Source organism: Coffea arabica, chromosome 5e, assembly GCF_036785885.1.
Source record: "Coffea arabica cultivar ET-39 chromosome 5e, Coffea Arabica ET-39 HiFi, whole genome shotgun sequence".
NCBI classification, from domain to species: domain Eukaryota; kingdom Viridiplantae; phylum Streptophyta; class Magnoliopsida; order Gentianales; family Rubiaceae; genus Coffea; species Coffea arabica.
Genome location: NC_092318.1, coordinates 53,870,494 through 53,892,981, shown reverse-complemented (window position 1 = coordinate 53,892,981; position 22,488 = coordinate 53,870,494). Strand labels below are relative to the sequence as shown.

At 39.1% G+C, this 22,488-nt stretch overlaps 5 protein-coding genes across 5 annotated transcripts; 1 reads left to right on the top strand and 4 right to left on the bottom strand.

The window, feature by feature from the left end:
• Positions 1-610: 610 nt before the first annotated feature.
• LOC113743208 (farnesyl pyrophosphate synthase) lies at positions 611-4,474 on the bottom strand. The gene is made up of 12 exons (XM_027271163.2): positions 4,184-4,474; positions 3,300-3,324; positions 3,070-3,185; positions 2,889-2,975; positions 2,665-2,781; positions 2,475-2,563; positions 2,319-2,370; positions 1,932-2,027; positions 1,712-1,756; positions 1,527-1,616; positions 1,357-1,428; positions 611-1,197 (listed from the first exon to the last, which is right to left on the bottom strand). The coding sequence occupies exons 1-12, from the start codon at positions 4,292-4,294 to the stop codon at positions 1,069-1,071; spliced, it is 1,029 nt and encodes a 342-aa protein (XP_027126964.1). The 5' UTR covers positions 4,295-4,474; the 3' UTR covers positions 611-1,068.
• A 1,013-nt stretch (positions 4,475-5,487) lies between these two features.
• LOC113687719 (E3 ubiquitin-protein ligase At4g11680) lies at positions 5,488-8,179 on the bottom strand. The gene is made up of 3 exons (XM_027205261.2): positions 6,910-8,179; positions 6,147-6,513; positions 5,488-6,061 (listed from the first exon to the last, which is right to left on the bottom strand). The coding sequence occupies exons 1-3, from the start codon at positions 7,422-7,424 to the stop codon at positions 5,915-5,917; spliced, it is 1,029 nt and encodes a 342-aa protein (XP_027061062.1). The 5' UTR covers positions 7,425-8,179; the 3' UTR covers positions 5,488-5,914.
• Positions 8,180-10,770: 2,591 nt separating this feature from the next.
• LOC113687925 (uncharacterized) lies at positions 10,771-13,896 on the top strand. The gene is made up of 8 exons (XM_072049389.1): positions 10,771-11,000; positions 11,158-11,313; positions 12,050-12,141; positions 12,268-12,309; positions 12,396-12,483; positions 12,836-12,932; positions 13,303-13,403; positions 13,486-13,896. The coding sequence occupies exons 2-8, from the start codon at positions 11,183-11,185 to the stop codon at positions 13,607-13,609; spliced, it is 675 nt and encodes a 224-aa protein (XP_071905490.1). The 5' UTR covers positions 10,771-11,000; positions 11,158-11,182; the 3' UTR covers positions 13,610-13,896.
• A 90-nt stretch (positions 13,897-13,986) lies between these two features.
• LOC113687923 (uncharacterized) lies at positions 13,987-17,327 on the bottom strand. The gene is made up of 2 exons (XM_027205459.2): positions 15,043-17,327; positions 13,987-14,364 (listed from the first exon to the last, which is right to left on the bottom strand). Exons 1-2 carry the CDS (start codon positions 16,888-16,890, stop codon positions 14,266-14,268), a joined length of 1,947 nt encoding a protein of 648 aa, XP_027061260.1. The 5' UTR covers positions 16,891-17,327; the 3' UTR covers positions 13,987-14,265.
• A 1,397-nt stretch (positions 17,328-18,724) lies between these two features.
• LOC113689884 (ABC transporter G family member 26-like) lies at positions 18,725-22,405 on the bottom strand. The gene is made up of 9 exons (XM_027207683.2): positions 22,226-22,405; positions 21,655-21,947; positions 21,405-21,560; positions 21,098-21,281; positions 20,473-20,751; positions 20,077-20,361; positions 19,695-19,979; positions 19,496-19,603; positions 18,725-19,164 (listed from the first exon to the last, which is right to left on the bottom strand). Exons 1-9 carry the CDS (start codon positions 22,403-22,405, stop codon positions 18,895-18,897), a joined length of 2,040 nt encoding a protein of 679 aa, XP_027063484.1. The 3' UTR covers positions 18,725-18,894.
• Positions 22,406-22,488: the final 83 nt, after the last annotated feature.

The following is a 22,488-nucleotide window of genomic DNA, read 5'->3' as shown; positions in this document are numbered from 1 at the left end:
TAAATATCAGACATGAAAATTACGCGCACGGCACGGCACACTCAAATTTAAGACAAGAAAATAGAGAGTACATAACAAGGAAGAAGCATTCATTCCACAATCTCAAGGAGTGGCGATGCGATGCATTCTTGAAATGCATAAATCACTGCGACAACTAGTGAGAATGTGTTCGTTTTTGTGGGGTTTTGGAGATTTTTTTTCTATCGTCCTTTTTCTTTCCAGTTGGGAGGCGAAGGAGGGGGGGAGTTGATGACAATAGAGGGTCGGTGTGTAATGAGGAGGCCACAGATAAAACGCCACAGAAACTTAAGCAGAGCAGGATATCTGCTTTGCCGAAGCCAGGCTCAGGCCACAGAAGTCACGCATCAGAGGAAGATGAAGGCTCCTGAATTACAGGGATGGAGTTGGAACCCGAGAATGGAGAAAGAAGTGCGTCTCAATAATGTTTCCTCAAGGTCAGCATAGCTCGATTGCATTTGCAACACAATCTCATATAATTGAAACGCCTCATTTCTGTTAATTTCTTATCCTGCAGCACGTAAAACAATCAACAATTTTTGGAAATCAAACATTGTTTGTTTGACTCTAACCATCACTAACATTTTAGACATACTAAAGATGCTCCGTATATTGGAAAGACTGTTAAAAAATTATAATGCTACATTAAACATTAGCACAATCTAATACCACTCTCTACTAGAATTATATGTCATCAACTCTATCTAGAATTTGAGAAGTTACGCGTTAACTTTATTCGTTTGCTTTAAAACTGTGAATAGGTAAAGAAACCGTAAATCTGACATGTGCGTACAAATAATCCACTAATTCCAAATTTCAGTGAAGAAACAGACAACTTTTTATTTTTATAATTATTTTGAACTCCTCTGCCCAATCTTCGTTGTTTCAATAACATCTGGCCTTCTGCTCCACAGATTATCTGGCCAATAGCCTTGTGCCAGAGGAGGAAGGAGACACTGTTGAGGTAGACATCCTTTTTCCGTGTGCAGAAGTACAACAATTTCTACAAAGGAGATTGAGTTCCTTCCATGTTGATGACAGATTATCTGGCTATTTTTGCCTCTTATATATCTTTGATAGGAATGATTTCAGCACCGCTTGCACGGCTTTGCTTGGATGAGCTTCAATGCCCTTATTGAGCTTCTCATAACTCTTCCTCTCGTATTCCAGAAACACATCCTGATAAGGATTGCAAGACAAAACAAGTAAATCAAAAGAGAGACCTGTGTCACATGCCAACCCCCTGCATTCAAAATCTCCAAACAACACAGCTCACACAAGCGCCAAGTTTTTGTATTCGGAACAAATCAGAAAACTCAAAATTGCTTGAATAGGAACCTGGATTTTGAGAGCCTCGTAAAGTTCTTTAACCTTAGCAACACAAGCTGGATCCTGCTTCCCATAGTTCTCCTGGTAATGTACCTCATCTGGTTAGCATGGCAAATTCCACACGGACTATAGGAGTTAGTAAAAATGAAGGGATGATGACTATGACTTTTCGAACTCACGTGTAGTAACTTCTTTTGTTCCTCGTTGCAGACTTCCAATGCTTTCACGACCATCCATGAGCATTTAAAATCTTCAATATCCGTCCCAATCTAAAAGAAAACGAATTTCACCATGAACTTACTAGTTCTTCTGTCAAAACGTAAACAAACCATAAATGATGTAAGATATTATACCTAAGGTTTACCTTGCCAATGACCTCTGGATCACCATAACAATCTAGATAGTCATCCTACAAGTGCATATTTAAGCCTTATCAGACAGTATAAATAGCAAACAATCAATATCTTGAACCCAGAAAGACAAAATTAGGAATGATGGCATGAAATCTCAACAAATTTGCAAAGGAAAAGATGCTTTGCCATCAAATAAGATGCATGGTTATCGTGATGCCTAAGGATGCTCACCTGCACCTGGAAGTAGATTCCCATTTCAATTAGTATTTCCTTGACATCAATATGATTGTCCAGATTCTCACCTGACATAAGGAGAGCACAGGCCACCTGAAAACGTTATTCATAAACAGATTATGTCAAAAGAAGAAACCAGCAAATATGAAAAATCAAACTCCAAAGGGTTCTCAACATCACAATATGTATTGCTGTGTAAAGATCATCAAGTTATGCTCAGATACTTAGATCAAGGAGAAAATATTAGACATCCAAGAATATAAACTAGATCTAGAACTATTTAAATGAGTTACAAGGATTTAAAAGAAAATATTCTTTTTGGAAGATAAAAAAAATTAATAGAGACAGCAATTGAAGCCAATAACAATCTGGAGATCCACTCACTGGAAGATAGAAAGAATAATAGGCAGTTTTGTACTGAACAATGCGGCGATGTCTGCATTAGAAAAGGGAAAAAAATATATTCAAGTATCACAAAGTGAATGGCCATACATTAAACGTGCGAACCACAACTACAGTGAAACAAAAGTTCTCACTTACAGAGGCAAAGAGTATTTGGATAGATCTTTCTCTCCCACAAGCGTGGTAATTAAATCAATCATTTGTCCAGAGGCTGTCTGGAATTCTACCTGATAAAACACGCAATAAAACAATAAAGCAAGAGGACTTCTCAGCAATATCTGATATTGATTCAGGGATCATACGTCCACAACTTCAGATATAACCCTACCTCATTGAATAAATCAAGCAGGTCCACATAATAAGGCTTGCCTCTGAAATGGTTTTTGAGAATTCGTGGGATGTGGTTGCGAAGGATTATGCCATCATTTGCAGCAATCATACCAACCTAGGACAAAACTCCAAGCAAAACAGTAATTATTAACTCGAATCAAGAAGTCAAACTGCTTCAGAACGAGACAAAGAGGAGAGAGTACAGAATTGATAAGACAATACCTTTGGCAATCTAAACCAACATGGTTGACCACGACGCGTGTGAGAGCCATCCATGATATCATCCATAACAAGAAAATAAGCTTGTAGCTGCAAAAGTTATGGGCACCCAAAGTAACCAACACGACATCACACAGAAAAATCAGAGTGAGCCACAAATAGGAGAGCACTAATGCAGCCATACCCATTCGATGCACCAACCAAGTGCACAAGCAAGAAAAGTTTCATCACTGGTTAATTCTCTTCCTTCTTTAAGCAGCTTGTAACTGTCAACAACCGAGAGCCCTCGATTTAGCTTTCCTGAAATCCATTAGCAGAAAAGGAAGAAAGAAATAAGACAGTCCAGAAAGACCAGGAGAAGGTAAAAGACAGAGATGATTATCCACTTTAGTAATTAAAGGATGTGCTTTTCACCTCCAGGAACATTATAGTCCAGCATCTGAAAAGTTAATGCCCAAAAAGAAAAAAATTAGACATGTCAAAGTGCTAGATAACCTATCAAATGCTACACAAGACAGAAACTTCAATGCTGATCAGTCCAGAAAGTCAAATCCTAATTTATTCAACTAAAGCATTCATGATCACAAGTTGCAAATCCATTCTAAAGCGAGATAAAGAAAAAATGGATCGCAAAAATCTTCTTTATCCTTTCACAAAGTCATGAAATCATGCCATAAAAGCTAAATAATGCAAATTGAGGTTCTACGGGGACTATAGAGGCTTAAGAGTGTTAAAAGAAGTAATCTGTGCCACCAAAGAAAATGGAAGGAATTAACATAATAGAATAGAAAATGGGACTTCCTCTACCTAGCTTGACTCTGTACTTGTGCAGCTTGATTTGGTCATCACTTTACAAACGGATTTACTGTAAAACTGCAAATTTTATGCATGCAAAATTGCTTGAGTCTCATGGTAATGGATTTTGTTAAACAATCTGTACAAGAAAACCAAAACCCAGATGAAAATACGATCTTGAAGGCCCGACTACTATACCATAAAGATTGTCTAACATAAAAAACTAGGAACATCAAAGTAACGATGAAGACTCAAATGAGTAAACGTAGAGCATGTTTCATTAACAAAAGGATACAAGCCAATTGAAATCAATCATTCGTAGCACGTAACACCCGAATTCTAGTACCACACAAATTAGCATTGAAGCCATATACGCAGAAGAAAAAGCCAAAAATCTCAGCAATACTCCATGACACGGCCAACCAAAAGAATTGAAGATGCAGCGCGTGCGTGGGTGTCACTGACTGTATGTAAAAGTAATAGTACTACTAGCAAAGGCATACCCGGTCGAGCCATTGCCGAGAATCATCAGTAAACTCAAAAGCAGGGTCATTGAGTAACTCTGATTTCAGGACAGAGTAAACTTCCAAGAATTTAGCTTTCAGATCGCTCATTCTTTGTGGGTTTTCTTTTTTTACCCTCGAGGATTTCAGAAAGTCAGAGTGAGATCCTCCTGAGTCCTGAAACCTGAGATGGAGAGGGATGAATATGGCTGGGTATTGGACGATATAAGTAGTAGAGCTAGCCGCTAGGTGCCAACCAAACTACCCCAGAGGTAAGGGGGAAGAAAGAGGACTTTCGTCTGTCGTGCGGGTGGCGGTAGTGGAAATATGGAAATAGAAAACAGTGACTGGCGTAGCTCAGCAAACAAATATCGGCGGCGTACTTTTCTGAACGCAATTTTTTATTTTACGCATTCATTTCCGCCCTATCCTTTATTATGGACTCCAAAATTGAAATCGTCCAATTTACACACAGTCACGCACTGACTTGGATGTTCAGAATTCCCTTCGTCGTAAGTAAAGATTGCAAGTAGAGCATTGAATAAACCAAATTTAAGAGCTTTATGCACATTAATTTTCTGCCAAATGCTTTCTTTTCTTCTTCTTCATCATTTTTTTCCTTTTTTGTTAAATCATTACTCGTACTAGTAAGTTTGCCAACTTATGTCACGCTGGTTTTTTTTTTCCTTTTGTGAATGTCACATTCGTCTTTTGTTCTTGCCAAATCTTCTTGTATGGTGAAAAACGTGTGGCAAAGCTGTTGAGTGTGAACAGATATGATTGTCAGAAGGTTGACTATGGAGCAGATTTTGAGATGCCCCCTGTTTACATCTCAATACAACTTTGATTGGGATGGTGGATGATCTTGTACGTGCATGCTATAGCATAATAATACCCCACTACGACCACTACTACTACTACTAATTGGCTGCTCTTTCTTCAAGTTTAACTGGAAAAAACAATTTACTTAATACGCAGAAAAAGAAAAAGAAAAAAACCCGTTTTGAGTAAAATGGGGTGTCTCTGTCTCAAGTGGTCCTCCACTTTAGTTGGGAGTTGCATCCAAGGCAACAACCCAACCTTTGGTTGAACGTACTAGTAATAGTTTGGCAGTTTGGTCCAGTGTTTCGTGTACCTAATTGTTGGCTCCTTTGGTTTGTGGTACCATTCAAGCTTTAGACGTCTACATTGCTCGGGGACTCACATCACATGCTATGCGGTATTGATTCCAAATTCTGTAAAACGTCTCCAAAAACTGAGGATGGATTTCTCTTCAATTTTATAACTGTGTGGGGGCAACAAAGTTGAAAAAAAATGTCAATGCATTGTATAAAATCTGTGCAACCGAATATTCTATACGAATTATTACAATTCTCTCTGTGGAGGCCTTCTTACTTGCAAGATATCCAATAGAGTCAGCTGTAGAATGCATCAAAATGAAGCATATACCCAGTATTAATTAGAGGGACAAAGCAAACTTTTAAATTGATTCCACTCCAAGAGCAGGTTTCTGTTAATCTCCACTCCAAGAGCAACTTTAGTAAATAGGAGCACCAGCCAATCATAAAGAAGAAGATGCTCAGTCTAGTGGTGGTGATGGGAACAAAACTCGTGCAAAATCACCATCTGCTTTGTTCTTAGTATTATGAACAAACATTATGTAGAAAGGAGGAATGTGCTGTTGACACATGACAGAGTGTTCATTGCTCCCGTCTCTTGCCCCTTTTTATTTTACCTCTCCAATTCTTGCTTACAAAGAGGACAGCAAGAAATTATTCTGAGCCAGTGATCTACGCACTTCAGATGAAATACATGGGAGCATGGTAATTGCCTCATCTCTTCCCTGTCTCTATATTTGGCCAAGCAAATACAACACTCCTGTTCAAATAAACGTAATCAGACCTCTTAGCTTCCCTGTACTTGTGGAAGTTATACTGACAAAGATTGTAATCAGACTACTTACTGGATTTTCATTGTTCAGGGCTGAATTTCCGAGCTCTAAGTTGTTGCCAACTTCCTTGTATTTCCAGCTAGGTAGCTTGGATAATTGTTCATCAGTTGCCCCTCGATCAATTGATCCCATATTCATATTGTATCCAAGGAGAGTACTCAGCAGCGGGACGCAGCAACATAGCAACACGAATAAAATGAAGGGAAAGGAGTAGCTGATGGCGTTCCAAGCGAGTAGAGAGATGCAGAGGACATGAAGCTTTGGAGCATGTCGAAAGGATCCGAAACGAGAATCAAAGACCCATACGTTTCCCATGACGAACCATATTGCAAAGAATAGCTCAAGAAAAGTCCGGTATTTGTTCATGCAGTGCAAGCTTCTGCAAAATTGAAAATGTTCAACACTTGCCTATTTGGAGAAGTAATCAGTCAAAAATTGAAAAATAAAAGAATACAAGTCCCTTCTATGTACTTTATTTGAGCGTTGTTCAATGCAATACAGCTACTCAAAACTTCCGCCAAAACTTAAACAGAAAGTAACTGATCATTGCTTTATATTAATTAGGAGTATATCACAGAACAGAGTACCAACTCTGAAGTGTAAAGTTCTAGTCATTTCCCAAGGACTGTTTAATGATAAGTTTAGGTCCAAAGTAGTAAATAGAACAGATCTTTGCATATATGACTAATGATTGTAACAGCTGTAGTAGAATACAAGTGCCACAGATAGATATTGAGTTGGAGAACACACGGGGGATGTAACATGTGCTGCATACCTTGAGTCATCATGGCTTCTCTGCTGTTCAACATCAGAGATGTTTGAACCTTCTCCTTGATTTTGAGTTAAACGAAGCACCCGATAGCGGCAGCAGAGTTGCATCAGACTGAGGATGCACCCACAAGCATAGCCCGAAACCCAAATCCTCATTGGCCAAACTGGCCTCTCCTCCTTGGAAATTGCCAATGTATATACAACCATAGCAATTTGGACAGCCAAGACTACAAACTCTGTCATCATCCAACTTCCCGTGTTGAATGGATTAGAGGCCAGGTCTGATCTTGGTCCATTTTGGTAATGGAACACTCTTCTTAAAAAGCTAAACCATCTTGATCTTGAGATTTTCATTGCCATTCTTATTAAGAATGATGACGGAGGAACGCGAGAAGATGGCCGACTTCGTGCGCTCACAACCATTCTATGATCATCTCCTAGTGGAGAAATTGATGAAATTGCATCCGCAAAGCCAGAGTTACAAACCAACTCAGGTGTAAAGAAGTACCGAGTATTCATTGCTAAGCTGACAGCTAACCTTTTTCCAGGCTACCAGTACCAATTCAGGCTTCAAACTGCAAATCTATACACACGAAAATTTTCACACACCTAAAATTTCAGTGTCCTAAATCTATAAAGGACCATTTCTTGAATTGATGAAGCACCACGCGTAAACTTCAATCATGATTGACAATGAATTTGGTGTCTGTTGAAAGCTTGATGCTACTTTTGCAACAACTAAACCACCCCTCTTCCATAATTCTCAAAAAGCTTCAATTTTGCAAAGAATTAGTGGCAAATTTGAAGCCTATATCAAGAGATACAGAGCTGAAGCTTGATGGGAATGTGTCGAAGCTGACATGGGAAACGAATACAAAGGCAGAGGGTGAGCCCCGAGGGGGGGAAATAAAGGGATGGAACAACAGAAACGGAAGACGATGGGATTGAATTAAGTGGAACCAAACAAGGAGAGGAAGGTGAGGATTGGGTTCAGATGGTGACCAAGAATCAAACCGCTGCCTTGCTTCGATTCCAAGTGAATCCGAGGGGATGTTGTGAGTTGTAACTATAACCGTTGGCCTAACGTCCTCTTGGCCTGTATTGTTTATTCAGTAAGCAAAGCTGAAAGGTACTACTGGTTTTGGTTCTTCAGAAACACATCACCCTCTCTTTTTTTTACCCTTTTCCGTTTTTTCAGAATTCAATAATACAAAAGAATTTAAGACAAGGATGTTTTCGTTCATCTGATGTTAACATTGATCTAATCCCAGCATGAATAACATTTAAAAGGATCTCAATATATGGGAAAAGGCTGCTAAAAAGAGTAGTTTGAATTGTGGCGGGTACAGGATATGGAGGTTATCGGCTCGAGCAGCTGGCCACCTACTTCAACCAGAAACGTCGTATGACGTTGAGGGCGCCAAGGGGTGGCCCTGGAGTCAGGTCGTCAGCTGCAGGGGGCTGCCAAGTGGCCACTGGTTATTGACATGCGGTTGCATTTCAATGGCTAGCCACTTTCTTTTCAAAGCTGCCTACGGCTTGGTTGAACATGATCCGTTGGGAACTTGGGATTAAGCCGTTCAAGGAGATCAAGTTAATCAAGGAATTAGGATGACTAGATAACTTCTGCTATTTGATGTAGACCATTTCTGATTTATCCAGAATCAATTTTATGCATACGTGTGCGAACAAGAAATTTATGCAAAAAAAAAGAAAAAAGAAAAAGGAACTTTGATGACATGATAAGGGAATTTCAAATGCCACCTTTCATACACATCGCATATATAAAATAAAGATGAAAAATCGTTGCAAAACATTCATCACATTTTATTAAATAAGTTTTTTCGTCCTTCACTTTTAAATATTAATTTCATGTTCATTACAAATTCAAATCCGTGAAATTTGGTCCTAACCTAAATTCCTGACCACTTTTTATCCTAAAATTACCACGTAACCTATAACAAAAATAAATATAAATCTGGTCATTTGTTTGACTACAAATGGAACCTAGCTTTTTTTTGCACCTAAGAAAATGACACGTATGTGTCATGTGATGGATTAACGGTAAAATTTATCAAAATTTTATCGATTTGATTTTGCAGGAGATGTAAAGTTGTCGTCATTTTAAAAGTGAATGACTAAAAAATCCATTTGATGAAATGTGATTGATGTTTTAAACTATTTTTCCTAAAATAAACTTTTACATGATTGTAATACAAGCATTGTATCTAAGATTTTAACAACACTGATGCTTATTGAAACCAAGAACTAGTATTATTAATACCTTGCCGTATAAGAATGTGCAATCAAGGATTATTCTTTTACCATTTGAAATATCAATGTAGCCATACCATATATTCTATACGTGATTCAAGGGAAAAAGAGGGGCAATCAATTTCAGTAAATGGCTTATAGCTATTACCATAGTCTTTAAGGCATGATGGGGTGGGAGATTAAGGGTTAAAACCTCACTTTTTACCACTCGCTATTATATGTGGTTTGCCACTTTAAGTAGCTTAAATCCATATAGATGCATAATGCACTCGTATGATTCGATGATAGTTCAGTTCCCGTCGATTTCCTAATAGATCCAGTTAGGTCCTACCTTTTAGAATAGGCTATAATAGAAGTAGGGTAGGTGTTGATGATTCATCCCTCATCGGATCCCTAATAGGCCTAATTAGGCCCTTCTCCTTATAAATAAAATAGACTAGAGTAGGAAGAAGAGCAGCAGTAGGTGTCGAGTAAACAAGTCACGTTTGATTTAAAAAAAATTCAATAAATATGGTAAGCTAATAGGCGATTTGTGTATGTTGCCAAGTGCCGACTTGGATTCACTAGAATATTGAACTAGTTCTATTCAACTACGTTTCATTGTGTGTACGTATATTGACAAGTGTGGTGTCTGGCATCGTAGACATGATGCACAAGTACCAATTAATTATAATTACTCTCCCAATGTACATCATTGTCGTGATTAAAAAACAAAAGAAAAGGGTAGGCCAAATTCAATCCATCTTGCAACATTGAGCCCATTGAGAGCTAAGCTACTCTTTGATGACGGGTATAAAAGTTAGCAAGCCCAAGTTTTAGCCAGTTAGGTTTACCCAATTTGGGCCTGAGCTTCAAGAGGATTGGTTTGATGGAGAACTACAGCGGGTTAAGATACAAGCCTGACAAAGAAATGGGCTAATTTGGGTCAACATATGCTTCGTTATTTGTTCATGACAGCCATTATTGTAGTTGGCATCTAATGACAACTTAAACTCCTCAAAACCTAGCTTAGTCGGTAGGAGCATTATTTGGTAGATAGCGAAGTTTTTGGTTCGACTTTCAAGTACTCTCCTTTCTTTTTTCATCAAACGTTACCATATATTTCTATGAACACTTAATAATACAAGAGCTAATTAGAAAAAAAAGGACAATTGCCCTCACATCTTTTTGTGTAGATTTCGATTAACCACATCAGGAAGTTCGTTTCCCATTCCACATCATTAACTAGCTTCCTAGTCAAGTTCTCTGCTTTTCCCTTTGTAAAATTTGGAGACTCTCTTTGAATTTAGACAGAGAGAGAGAGAGAGAGATTTAATTGAATGGGCTGGAGCAATATCGAATTTGTGAGATTTAAACCTTGCCCTTGAGCCGAAAATAAAAATGAACAGTTAAAAAGTTGGGCCATGCCAAACAAGAGAAGTAGATCATACTTCGGAATGCGGTGGAACGATATCAATATTGTAAGATTTGTAGCCTCCATGTGAACCCCGAAAAAAAAAATTAACAGCCCAAACTATTGGGCACCCAAACATGGGTAGTAGCCCACGATGGGGTGGACGGTATAAAAGTCGTGAAGACAAGAGGGCCAATTGTGGACCATGAATCTTTTAGATTTCGGTCAGGCATGAGGCCTATGGTAGGAACGATGTCGTTTGAAGAGAAACCGACAGCAAACTGCAAAGTTAAAAGGAGGTAAAGGAGTTGTTAGACAAATCCATTCCCCTAATATCAATCGAGTGCCCTCATTTCATTTGTCCCCGATTCCGATTCACAAACGTGGTATTTTTCCGTCGGGAATCATCTCCGTCGAATCCAATTGAAGTTAGTTAGATCCCTAACCGTTCTTCTTTATTCAATCAAGCGCTGATAACTGCTTCGATATATAATTTAGGGTTTTTCTTACCGGTTCGGATTAGTATTGTTTCCGCGTTAATTTCAGTGCTATTCGTAACCTGTAACTTGGTTCGATTGATTTTAGGTGAAGATTAAAGAGGATACAAAAGATGACGACGGCGGCTAGACCCACCTGGGCACCGGCTAAGGGTGGCAACGAGCAAGGTGGCACTCGAATTTTTGGCCCCTCTCAGAAGTACTCTTCCAGGGACCTCGCTTCTCACACAGCTTTAAAACCGAGGTAATATCAAAGAGAATAGTCTTTTTCTGAATTAGATTTTCTTTGCTTAGGGCTGAAATTGAATGACCATAGGTTATTGCTATTAATGAGTAGTCGGAAAGGAAATATCATTGATGGGGAAATTCTCTGTTAGAGTTATAATTTTAGTCTGAATGTGTATAGGATGGAAAAGTTGACAGGGAGGATGATTATTACTCAGTCTAGCGAAAAGCACGGAATTTTTCTGTAACCCAACCTAGGTGCCTGAAAATTCACTGATGCTATCCTGGGTATGTAAAATTTTCTGTTAGGAGTTTTTTTTTTTTTTTTTTTTAATAAAATCTTTGTGTTCCAAAGAGCACGAAACTTTGTGTTTAACCTTATTTTAGGTAGATTTTGAATTTAACTATTCTCTGGAGACTGGCTTGCTATTTGAAATGTTAACTTTTTTCTTCAAGTAATTGGTTCAGTAGGCCATGCTCTTAGGGTTGATGTTCCAAATTTAAGTGGATTGATTGTGTGAGTTCAGTTCGATGGAAACTGGGTGTTGCTCGTTATTGTACATAATGCCTTTTCTCTAGGAGTTGTTGGAACTTGGGTTAGTTTCTTGGTGACTGACTTGCAAATATTGTTAGCTATGAGAGTGTACTTTCCACTTTTGTTCTTCGACTCTATGTGTGTCTTTTTCTTGTTCCCTTTTTGTCATTTTCATTGCTGGGTTGCTAATCTTCTTTCTGATGTCTATGTGGTATTTTAGAAAGGAAGGACAAGACACTCAAGAAGAGCTGCAGAGGAGGAATCTCCGAGATGAACTGGAGGAGCGAGAGCGGAAGCACTTCTCAGCAAAAGGTAACTGATATATTGGTAATGACGTACTCAGATGCATAAAGCACTTATACTGTTTCGTACTTTGATTTTTCTGGATAAGGGTTTAGTATTTTGACATAGTTAACACCTAAATTTATATAATTACAGATGATAGAGATCGTCGTAGAGGCAGCCATCTACTTTTAGAAGGTTAGTGCTGTTTATTTGGTGGATGATTGTGCTGAAGTTGAAATTGGTGTCTGTGTTCTTTTTGCACTAAATATTTTTGCCTGCAGGTGCTAAGAGAGAAGCGGACGACCGCATCGTTCCACGCAGTGTAGATGCTGATGATGCCGATGTGGGTGCCAATAGCAGTGATGAGAGGTTGGTATTTCTTCTAGAACATTTTGGCCAATAAATACTTACCCCTGTTGGATTTCTGAATCACATGGCCCGATCATTTGTAATTGTACTGGGTAATCTCTCCCTTGTTCACCATATCATGTGCATGTTTACTTGTTGTTTTTGTTTGATTTCATTTGTATTTTTCTGATATTTCTTCCTTCCGAAAACACCATCTTTTAGATCATCTTCTTTTCCCCTTCCACAAATTTAGGAATAGTCTGTTCTCTCTATTTGTTTTTCTGCTAAAATTCCTGAGTCTTCATATTATTTATTGGGAGCTCATTTTGGTGTTCTTGTCATGCTTACTGAATTATTTATTATTACATGTAAGTGAGGATGATGATGACGATGATGAAGACGACACAGAAGCTCTTCTGGCTGAGCTTGAACAGATTAAGAAGGAAAGAGCCGAGGAAAAACTCCGGAAAGTAAGTTCCTGAATTAGAGGTGAATGTATGTGCATGCATTTCCTGAGAGAGGTGGATTTTAAATAAGATAAAGTGATCCAGCTCTTAAGAAGTTTTACTGTTCATGCTATTAGCATTTAGGAAGCATCCCGCTGCTACTATTATGCAGAATGTGAAACTCATGGTGATCATGCTTCTTCTATTATTTTAGATAACTAGTCTGACAAATGACTCGTTGAAGTGATATTTCTTGGGCGCCTGATGTTTGCTATGGAGCATTTTTTTTGGGTTTTTTTGGGGGGGGGGGGGGTGTGGGTTTTAAGGTTGATTTGGTTTGTGACTTGCTGTATGTATGTATGTATTATTAATTTATGCATTATGTTTCTGGCAGGAAAGACAAATGCAAGAAGAAGATATTAAAGCTAAAGAAGCAGAGTTGTTGAGAGGAAATCCTCTGCTAAATAACCCAACATCCTTCAATGTGAAGAGAAGGTTTGTTGTCCTATATTCCCTCTTTTTTTCTGCTGATGCTCTAGATCAGTTTCCATTTAACTGTACGTTTTTTTTGGTCCAGGTGGGATGATGACGTGGTCTTTAAGAACCAGGCACGGGGTGAAATTAAGACAGCCAAGCGGTTTATTAATGACACAATCAGGAATGATTTTCACCGAAAATTCCTTCAAAAATACATGAAGTAGCGGTGATTGAAAAGTTTTTGGAGATTGAAAACCTTTCAATCGGTTATGAAATCAAGAGAGTTGCTGGGTCTTTGTCACTGGATTGGCTATGTTTTTGGACTCGAAAGTGTCCTGTAATGAATCTCGAACTGGAATTGACTAGCGATCATCTGCATTTAGAATTTGTAATGCGTAACGTCACATTATTTCGTGCAGAACGACCGTAAGTCGTTTTCTTCTGTCGCATTTTAATGCTACTTCTTAAGTTGTAACCTCAAGACTTAATCTCACGGATGAGGTTTATCGTATATCCATGGTCCAATTTTAAATCCTTCCGATACGAAATTGCCGGAGAAGTTGTATCTCAAAACAATTAACTACATGCAACTGAAGAAAAGTGAGAGCAAGTGTAAATCAAGCCTCCATTGCCAAAAATCAACTCTCCTTCCGAAAACACACAGTATGTACGATCTGCCTCAGAAAAAGGGCAGGCAATGCACATTGACGACTACAATTTTACACGCCCATTGACTAAAGTCCCCAGGCAAAATGAAAAATTTTGCTATCAATTCACCTGCTGTCTCGGTTGGGTCGCATAATGGCACAATGGACAAGGAAATACTCGCCGGTTCAAAGCAGCAAACAGATATGCTGAAGAAAGCCTTGGAAGTCTCCTCCTATTCGTCACCCTCCTTTGGTTCGTCGAAGACGAACTCCACATACAAATCTTTAATACCAATAACAACAGTAGTTATCAGCGGCCCCATGATGGCTCCCTGCATAATGATGGACAAATCTCCAATAATCAGTTTTGTTCCCCAAAGTTCCAATCACGTGCTTAATTCTGAACAGGTATACAAGTCAGAACTCGCAACTTAATATTCCAAAATAATGAATACATGCATATTGAATCCAGACCTATTTTCTCCCTTCACAAGAAATACCAACGCTAGTAACCTATTTTAAACCCAAATCTATGGTCTACTCTTTAGAGGTCGAACTACCACTCCTTTCCCTTTTGCTTGTGCAGCACAGAACAGAAAGTTTGACTGCCGGTAGGTTTTGTACGTAGTCTATGCACTAACTAATACAGCACCTTGCCGTGCTATGGTTGTAAGTTCCCAAAAATATGGAGCAATAAAAGTTTGCGTGAAATCCAAAAACCCTGGATTTCACATATTTGTACAATGTGACCTATTCATGAGGCATTCAGTTTCATGGTTCTAGACTATCCTAATGCACAAGGCGACAAAAAAGAAGCAACCATATTCGAGTACGCCGGTGGCATGCAAAACTTACTTTCTTAGTTGGTAGCATTGATTTCAATGATCAAGTGCTGAGAGTTTGCTGTATTTGTGTAGACTTTTTGAGAAAAATGCATTGCAAACAAAATTATCCAGGGTGATAATGAAGCAAATTCTGCTTAAAAATTTGAGAGGACCTTCGTTTCGTACCTCAATTGCAGATGGAAACAATGTCATCCCACCGATTATGCTAAGACCAGTAAGATATGCATTGTGACCTGGGATATCCTCTTGAATTTCAGACGTACCATAATCCATAAGAAAGAGATGAATAATGGAGAAACCGATAGCTATTATGTATCTGCCTTCTAGCACCAACTGTAGAGCCGCAGGAATTGTTGCAAGCCATGATGGGAAGATTGGGAACAAGGGGCTGATAAAAGCAAGTATGGTTGACATATACAAGAAATGTATAGAGGAGAATCTGAACAAAAGCCAAGTCAGGCATCCTTGGAAGAAAGCAATTTCAGCAGTTGCCAACAGGACCCCAGAAATAGCTTTATCAAGAACCTCTATACATCGAGTCCTTGCTGAATGTGAAATGGGAACCATACACATTACTTGTTCTGTTACGCCACCAGACTCTGATGTGATGAGGTAATACAAGACCCAGAGGAAAACCATGGACTGAGATATAAAATATAAAAGACCTGCAGCTCCAGAAACAATGGAATTTCCAATCAAGAACATGATATTTGCACTGACCCCCAGAACAGATTTTCCACTAATAAGAATTCGTTGCATCACATCCACTCCTTGAAGAGCGAATGCTTTTGCCTTCTCAACAATATCCTCTCTACTAATCAGCACTTCCCTGAAAAGTGCATCCAACTCTGTGTATATTAGGCCCCATTCACGATCCTTGACCCTCCTTTTCAGGCTCAAGATTTTCTCAGCAAAAGGAGAAGGGCTACTCAGGGCCGTGGAGTGAGAGTTCACTCGTTGGTTTATCAGAAACTGCTTCATCTCTGTTACAAACTGAGTCATATTATACTGCATTGCCAAACCATCAATCTGGTCAGACACAGTTTCATAGAACGTGGTAGTATACCTATCCACCATCCCGGGCACATCATTTTCATCCATCCATTTCCTAACACCAATTCTCTCAGTATAATTGCTCTCCTCTACATGGCATTTCAGCGCAATAACTGCATCTTTCCCCTCAACTCCAATTTTATAAGAAAAGAAAATTACGCCGGCCAAAGTCCCTACACCGATTCCAACAATTAATGCAATTGCCACAATGGTTTTCAATCTCTTCAGTATCCCTCTAGTGAAAAATGCAGTGACTGGACTTCGACGAAAGCTATGAGTCCTCAAGGATGTCACAGCATCCATAGTTGACTCCACACCAGTAGATGAAAACATAAAGCCCATTGCAAGCAAAGCCATGGATCCAACGCCCCCAAGTTGCTCGTAAGCCATCACAAACACCCCAAAGGAGACAAGCAACCTCAATAATTTATAAAAGCCACTTCTGTGAGTCCTAACAACACCAGCTTTCTTTTTCCTGAGAACAGTTCTCAAAATCATATCTTTCATCTCAACCAGGGTTCCAACAAAGATCCTGAAAATGGCTACAGGGACAGCCAAGATGGTTTCAGTAAGGCCTAATTTCAGAGGTTCAGACCAGAACCCAACAAGGGTCTGCTGAATTCTCCTCAAGGGAATTGAACAAAGTACAGCCCAAAGTATAGGTCTCAGATATTCTTCAAGCAATTTGCAGACAGCGTAAAGAATGAAAATGGTCAAGGCCAGGCCAGCATGAGCCATTGCTATGTACAGAGCTAGGCGTACCTGAGGGTCCCCAGAGGGAAAATTGTTGGGATTTTCTTGGCTTGTAGAAGCAGAGGGCATCTGGGGTTCCGCTGAAGCCTGGTGATTCTGAGGTGATGCGTCAGGTTTTCTGATTGAAGCTGATCGGAACATTTCTTGCCATGGTAAACTGGAGCTACTGGATTCTGATTTCGGATCAGAATACGGTACCAGCTCCATCAATTCTCTCTTCTTGACAGATAAAAAGAGAGAGAAAGCACTCGCCTTTACTCCCTCTCAATCAATAATCCTTCTTATTTACCTGCTCCCTACCTCTAAGTGTGTGTGTGGACTGAGGAAATAAGGGAGAGAGAAAGTCTGCGGCTTGACCCTGATTTGTGGGACTCAAACCAGAGAGAAGAATCTCGTGCGATTGTGTGTGCTTTTCTTTTGAGGTGGGAGAGGCGGTGATTGGTGAATTGGCCTAATTGGGGTGATCAGAGGTTTGGATTTTCGGAAGTTTTGTTGAAGGGTGAACTTTGGGAAAGATGTACACTTTGGAAATTGTTGCAGTTAAAAATTCTCTGTTTGCAGGGATTTTTGTGGCTCAGCAGCTTGTCATAACTCGTCCGGAGCGCATGTTATCCATATGCTGTTGAGGTGTTTCTGATTTCTCAGTTATTTGACTGAGCCACGTTAAGAATTCAGATGCGTGTCTGTGAACAGTGTCAGAAAAGGCAAAAAAGGATATTCACAATCATTTGAAGCTTTTAAGGAGCATGTGAGAATTTGCGACGTAATGACGTCTTTGCCCCGTTTTGGTTTCAGACGCACTGTGGCTTGTTGTCACTTCACTTGTGGGAACCGCGAAACGGACGGCAAGGGTCTCAGTTTGACCTGGACGTGAGAGCTGAGATTATAAAAATCCGCTCTAACTTAGCCATGCACACAAGTGCATGTTTATTGACTCCAGATTCCTTCATTTGTCGGCCGGGCGCAGTAATCTCACGTCACAACTCACAACCTTTTCTTTTTCTTCTTTTGGCAATATATTATTTTGCATATGAAAAATAAGTATTCATTGTACTCTCCCACGACTTATGTGATCACTCTTGATTCCTAACTAGGCTGCAATCGGCTCGAGCATATCGTTAATATATACGAGTTGGGTTCGAGCAGCCATTTGTTATAGGATTGATAGTTCGATGAGCCGCTCAAAAAGTTAGAGTTGATGTGAAATTACAAAAATGCCCTTACATCAATTAAAATCGAGCTAATTTTGAACTTCTCGCAAAGCAGAATGTCGAGCGAAACTCGAGGTGACGTCTCGAGCTGCTTGTGAGTTAGAAATCGAGCTAAACTCGCGAGTTAAAAACGAGTGGAGATCGAACTTCCCTTTTCTTAAGTCGAGTCGAGTTTGAATTTCATTTTTTTGACTCGACGAGACCGAGCTCACACATTAACAAGTTCAGCTCAGCTCGATAAGTTCAAAACTCAGACTCGATTCGAATCATTTGTAGCCAATAGCCACGTTACAGAAAAAAATCCGGCTGCACGGCTAGTAATTAATTGGAATAGTTGCTTTGCTTCTTTTCTACATTTGTTGAATATCACAGTTAGTATCAAATTGGAAATAAGGCAGAAATTATGACTGGGAGGGGTTGATTGTACTAATCTTTTTCAAGTCAAATACTGCACAGAGATGACAGAACCATCTACTTATTTAAGTGGTCCGATTCCGATAGGGTACTATATCTCTAGTGTGGGCAAAAATCGCTGAGATTTATGGTACAAGTACGAGATTGGGCTGAGCTGAAGATGGTGAAGGCCAATAGTGAACAACCTTTACCAAGATGAACTTGATGACTGCATTAGAGTTACAACAGCACTGAGGAAACACAGTTAAAGCCCACATGAAGTTAAGAATCTGAACTCTGCGGTTTAAACATTCAAAGGAAGACAAAAAAGAAAAGAGAACCATTTCAACCATAACTACTACTACTAGTGACAGACAGTTATCAACAACTAGTCAAATTTTACACAAATCAATTCATTTCTCGTATTATATAAGCAACTTGTTCCCAGTAGTTAGTGAATGCCTGTGTTGAGTTTGTCTGTTATAGGGTATGGAGACACTTTTATACAAGAAAGGCATATAGATCATGACATTACATTCCGGATTGTTTCTCTATTCTATTATGTTGCTCCATGACAAAAAAAATTGCTGAGGCTATAATGTACGATTCACAAATTGGCAGCATTAATTTTTCTGTTGAGGAAAATGTAGGCACCTACTCGATAAGCAAGAGCCATGGCCAACATAATCCAAACTTCTTCTAGGCCACCATCCAAATTCACTGTGTCAAATGAAGGTGAACTTTGCAGTGTCCTGCAACCAACCTTGCTCTCACACTCGTATAACTCATTTCCATCATACTGCACTTTCAGCAGAAGCCTAAACCCATGGTACATGAATGATACATACTTCAGCCATTTCATAAATTTTGGTATGTGCTGCAATCAAACACCAAATTGAAATAGTTAATCTCTTAAAGTGTGGTTTTGAAGTTCTATACATACCTCTACTATTTTCAAACAAGTAGAGACTTGAGGATCTGCTTCCACAGGTCATCTTTGAAACCCTTTTTTATTAGTACAAGGTCTGTCGAGGCCATGACATAGTTTACATCCATGGTAAACTAGTTTGTCTATTCTACTTATATTATAGTACTAGATGTAAACACTCGTTAATTTTGTACTGGGTGCTAAATCTCCTCTTTAGAACCCTGACCATAAAATCTGGTATGTGAGTGATTGAAACTTTTATTTGCAGGAATATGGGTACCTGAACATAGTAACCTCCAGTGAGAAGAAATAACATCAGTACCAAAGAAGCAATCATGCCTGCTCTTTTCATACTCATAGCTGCAGCTCCAAAAAGCTCTCCTGCTCCCTGACAATAAAACAGCACAGAAGATATTTGCAAGTGCCACACGTCTCAGTAACAGATGTGATTTCAAACCTTAAAAAGGCTTTATACTTACTTGGCTGGTAACAGCTATTAGTAGTATTGTGGATAAAGTTAAGAAGAAGCAGTCAATAGTCCGCTTAAAGCCAGCCATGAAGTACAGAATCGACATGAAAAAGGTAGGATATAGAATATGCGCCACCATGTCGCATAATGTGCTACAGACATAGTATACACTTAATCTGTACATGTCTGCTTTCCTTTCTTTCACCAGAAAGATCTTCTCAAATGGAAAAACATATACTGCTCCAAATATTGATGATGAAGTCCAGAAAATACAGATGTAGAACAATAATCCAATCTGCAAATAAAAGACAACGATTTCTTTTAGATATGTAAATGTGGTTCAATGCTGGAAAAAAAAAGACAGATAAGAATATTGGCAATTTTGCTATTACCTGGTCTCTAAGTTGAGCTTCGGTTGTATAGTTGGATTTCCACCAAAGCAGGCCTAGCAAGACTGCAATTGCGAGTGCTTGGACTAGCCTTATTGTATCAAAGTAATCTCTACATCTTTCTCTATACGTTCTCTTCAATAATATCATGAATTGATCCATCCAAGTCAGTGTCCAATCCTTCTTGATCTGAATGGCTACTCGGAGCTGCTCTGATACCTTCGACATGTTATGGTTCTCATTCTTTTCTTTTGGCTCCAGTTGGACTTTGAATTTGTGGCGCAGAAACTACACAGTGTGCACAAGTTAATGTGGGAAATCATTACCCATACAGAACTCGTCTTAAAATACCATAAAGCCGAACCAGGAAATGTTTAATAAGCAAAAACAGAAGCTTACTCTGATAACAATCCTCTCATATTCGGCAGTTCCTTGAGGTGCAGGTAAATCTTCAGGAACACTGATATCATCCAATTGACCAGCTGCCAACTCTAGCAAAAATTCTGCAGGATTCATAGCCATTTCTGGGATGAATCTCAAAGATGAAAAATACTCTACTGCTTCTCTTGCCTTTCCACAATAGAGAGGATAGCCTTGTGCTATTAACAAAACCTTGTCAAACATGTGGAATATCCTGCTTGAGGGCTGGTGGATGGTTGTAACGATTGTCCTGCCAGCCTGTGGGCCAAACCAATGAATGACAGACTTTAAAAATCTCCATTTACGCACAGATTGAAAAGTCTGATTTTTATCCCTAGTAACTCAATGAAAAACAGTTACAAATAAAACACAAATTCAAAAGGAAATGATAAGGAAATATGATCTCTTGTTGCTCCAAGATATTTTGAGGACCAAAATCTGCAACATTCCATGGTTCCACAGTTGCTCGCCAGAAAAAGAATTTGAGACAGTTGCTCACTATCAACATTTAATGGTTGTTGCTCGCTAGAAAAAGAATTTAAGACAAGTGCTATAATGAATTGAACATATAGGCATAACAGGAGTACATAGATTAGTTCTATACCTTGGCCAGTCGTTGAAGGATCTGAAGAATTCTGTTTGCAGAGGTGGAATCAAGACCTGAAGTTGGTTCATCAAGTAATAGAAGTGAGGGATCTACGAGTATCTCATATCCTATACTGGTCCGCTTTCTTTCTCCCCCCGATATGCCTCTGACAAATCCTCCTCCTATTCGTGTGTGACGGCACCTGTATCATTTTTATTAAATAATCGTACTAGTATACAAGTAAAGATCAGTGGTTCAGGAAAGTAATAGTCATTATAAAAAAATGACAATGCTGGAGAAAGGTGGATCCAATATCAGAAGAAACCTTTCAAGACCTAATTCCTTCACAATCATATCCACTCTTTCATACTTCTGATTTCGGCTCATGCTGCTTGGAAGTCTTAAAAAAGCAGAAAAAACTAAGGTTTCTTCCACCGTCAATTGAGGAAAAAGTACATCATCTTGTGTAACAAAACCGACCCTGTCATTTCATTACAAACATCAAAGACAGAATACGGTAGTAAACAGAAACTAAGGCAACCAAAGCAACATGCTAAGCAGTGCAGCTAGCCTACCTCTTCTTAAGAGCCGGACTGTACGGAACGTCATTGTACGTGATGGTTCCTTTTACACGTTCCCGTAATCTTCCTCCTATTACCTTTAGCAAAGTTGTCTTTCCGCTCCCAGAAGGCCCCATCAAGGCTAGTATCTCACCAGGAGCAACGCTTCCCGATATACCATTCAAGATGTGCTTGTAATTATCTTGATCAAAGCTCAGTTGTGACGCTACCTTTGACGCTACTGTTGTAACAATGTTAATGTTGGAAGAAGCCCGGCTAAATTTTACCTTATACTCAACATCTGCAAACTGCATGACCAAAGTGGATAAATTTTAACTTTTCTTCAAAAACAGGATTCACTTATATCTATGAAATTCTAGTAAGAACACCCAGATGCATTCTTAGGATGACATGACTTAATTTGATAAAGTTATCCCGCATCTTAGATTTAGAGTGAATATTCTTCAAGAAGCTACATTTTTCACATGAACAAAAAGATTCCAACATCTGTACATTGTAATGGGCAACTTGAATCAGATAACTGAGTAATGAAACAAATTCATGCAGGAAGATGAAAGTGGTATACCTTGAGATATACAGGTAGAGGGCAGTCTTTTTTCTCAAATGAAGATGCATCCTCTATGTCAATGTGGGAGCTATTTATTGAGTAAGCTTGAGACATGAACTCTGGGCTCCCTGCAATTTGCAAGGAGCCCAGAGTTGGAGGTGACGAATCTTCAATCTCATCCGGTCTTCCAATTTCCATGGTTCTCAGAGGCAAATAACGCAACTCAAGCCCCCCTTTAATTAATGTGTTGTTGAATCAACCAAACCATAGCAGAAACCTGC

Coding starts and splice junctions, on each gene's coding strand:
- LOC113689884 (XM_027207683.2), bottom strand. CDS start 22,405: ATGGAAATTGGAAGACCGGATGAGATTGAAGATTCGTCACCTCCAACT. Junction 20,362..20,472: donor ATGAGAGGATTGTTATCAGA/GTAAGCTTCTGT, acceptor CACACTGTGTAG/TTTCTGCGCCACAAATTCAA. Junction 19,980..20,076: donor AAGCTCAACTTAGAGACCAG/GTAATAGCAAAA, acceptor TTTTATTTGCAG/ATTGGATTATTGTTCTACAT.
- LOC113743208 (XM_027271163.2), bottom strand. CDS start 4,294: ATGAGCGATCTGAAAGCTAAATTCTTGGAAGTTTACTCTGTCCTGAAA. Junction 2,976..3,069: donor TTGGTTGGTGCATCGAATGG/GTATGGCTGCAT, acceptor TAACTTTTGCAG/CTACAAGCTTATTTTCTTGT. Junction 1,429..1,526: donor AACAAAAGAAGTTACTACAC/GTGAGTTCGAAA, acceptor GTACATTACCAG/GAGAACTATGGGAAGCAGGA.
- LOC113687923 (XM_027205459.2), bottom strand. CDS start 16,890: ATGGAGCTGGTACCGTATTCTGATCCGAAATCAGAATCCAGTAGCTCC. Junction 14,365..15,042: donor TGTTTCCATCTGCAATTGAG/GTACGAAACGAA, acceptor ATCATTATGCAG/GGAGCCATCATGGGGCCGCT.
- LOC113687719 (XM_027205261.2), bottom strand. CDS start 7,424: ATGAATACTCGGTACTTCTTTACACCTGAGTTGGTTTGTAACTCTGGC. Junction 6,514..6,909: donor AGAAGCCATGATGACTCAAG/GTATGCAGCACA, acceptor TCAATTTTGCAG/AAGCTTGCACTGCATGAACA. Junction 6,062..6,146: donor CCCTGAACAATGAAAATCCA/GTAAGTAGTCTG, acceptor TTATTTGAACAG/GAGTGTTGTATTTGCTTGGC.
- LOC113687925 (XM_072049389.1), top strand. CDS start 11,183: ATGACGACGGCGGCTAGACCCACCTGGGCACCGGCTAAGGGTGGCAAC. Junction 12,310..12,395: donor CAGCCATCTACTTTTAGAAG/GTTAGTGCTGTT, acceptor TTTTGCCTGCAG/GTGCTAAGAGAGAAGCGGAC. Junction 12,933..13,302: donor CCGAGGAAAAACTCCGGAAA/GTAAGTTCCTGA, acceptor TGTTTCTGGCAG/GAAAGACAAATGCAAGAAGA.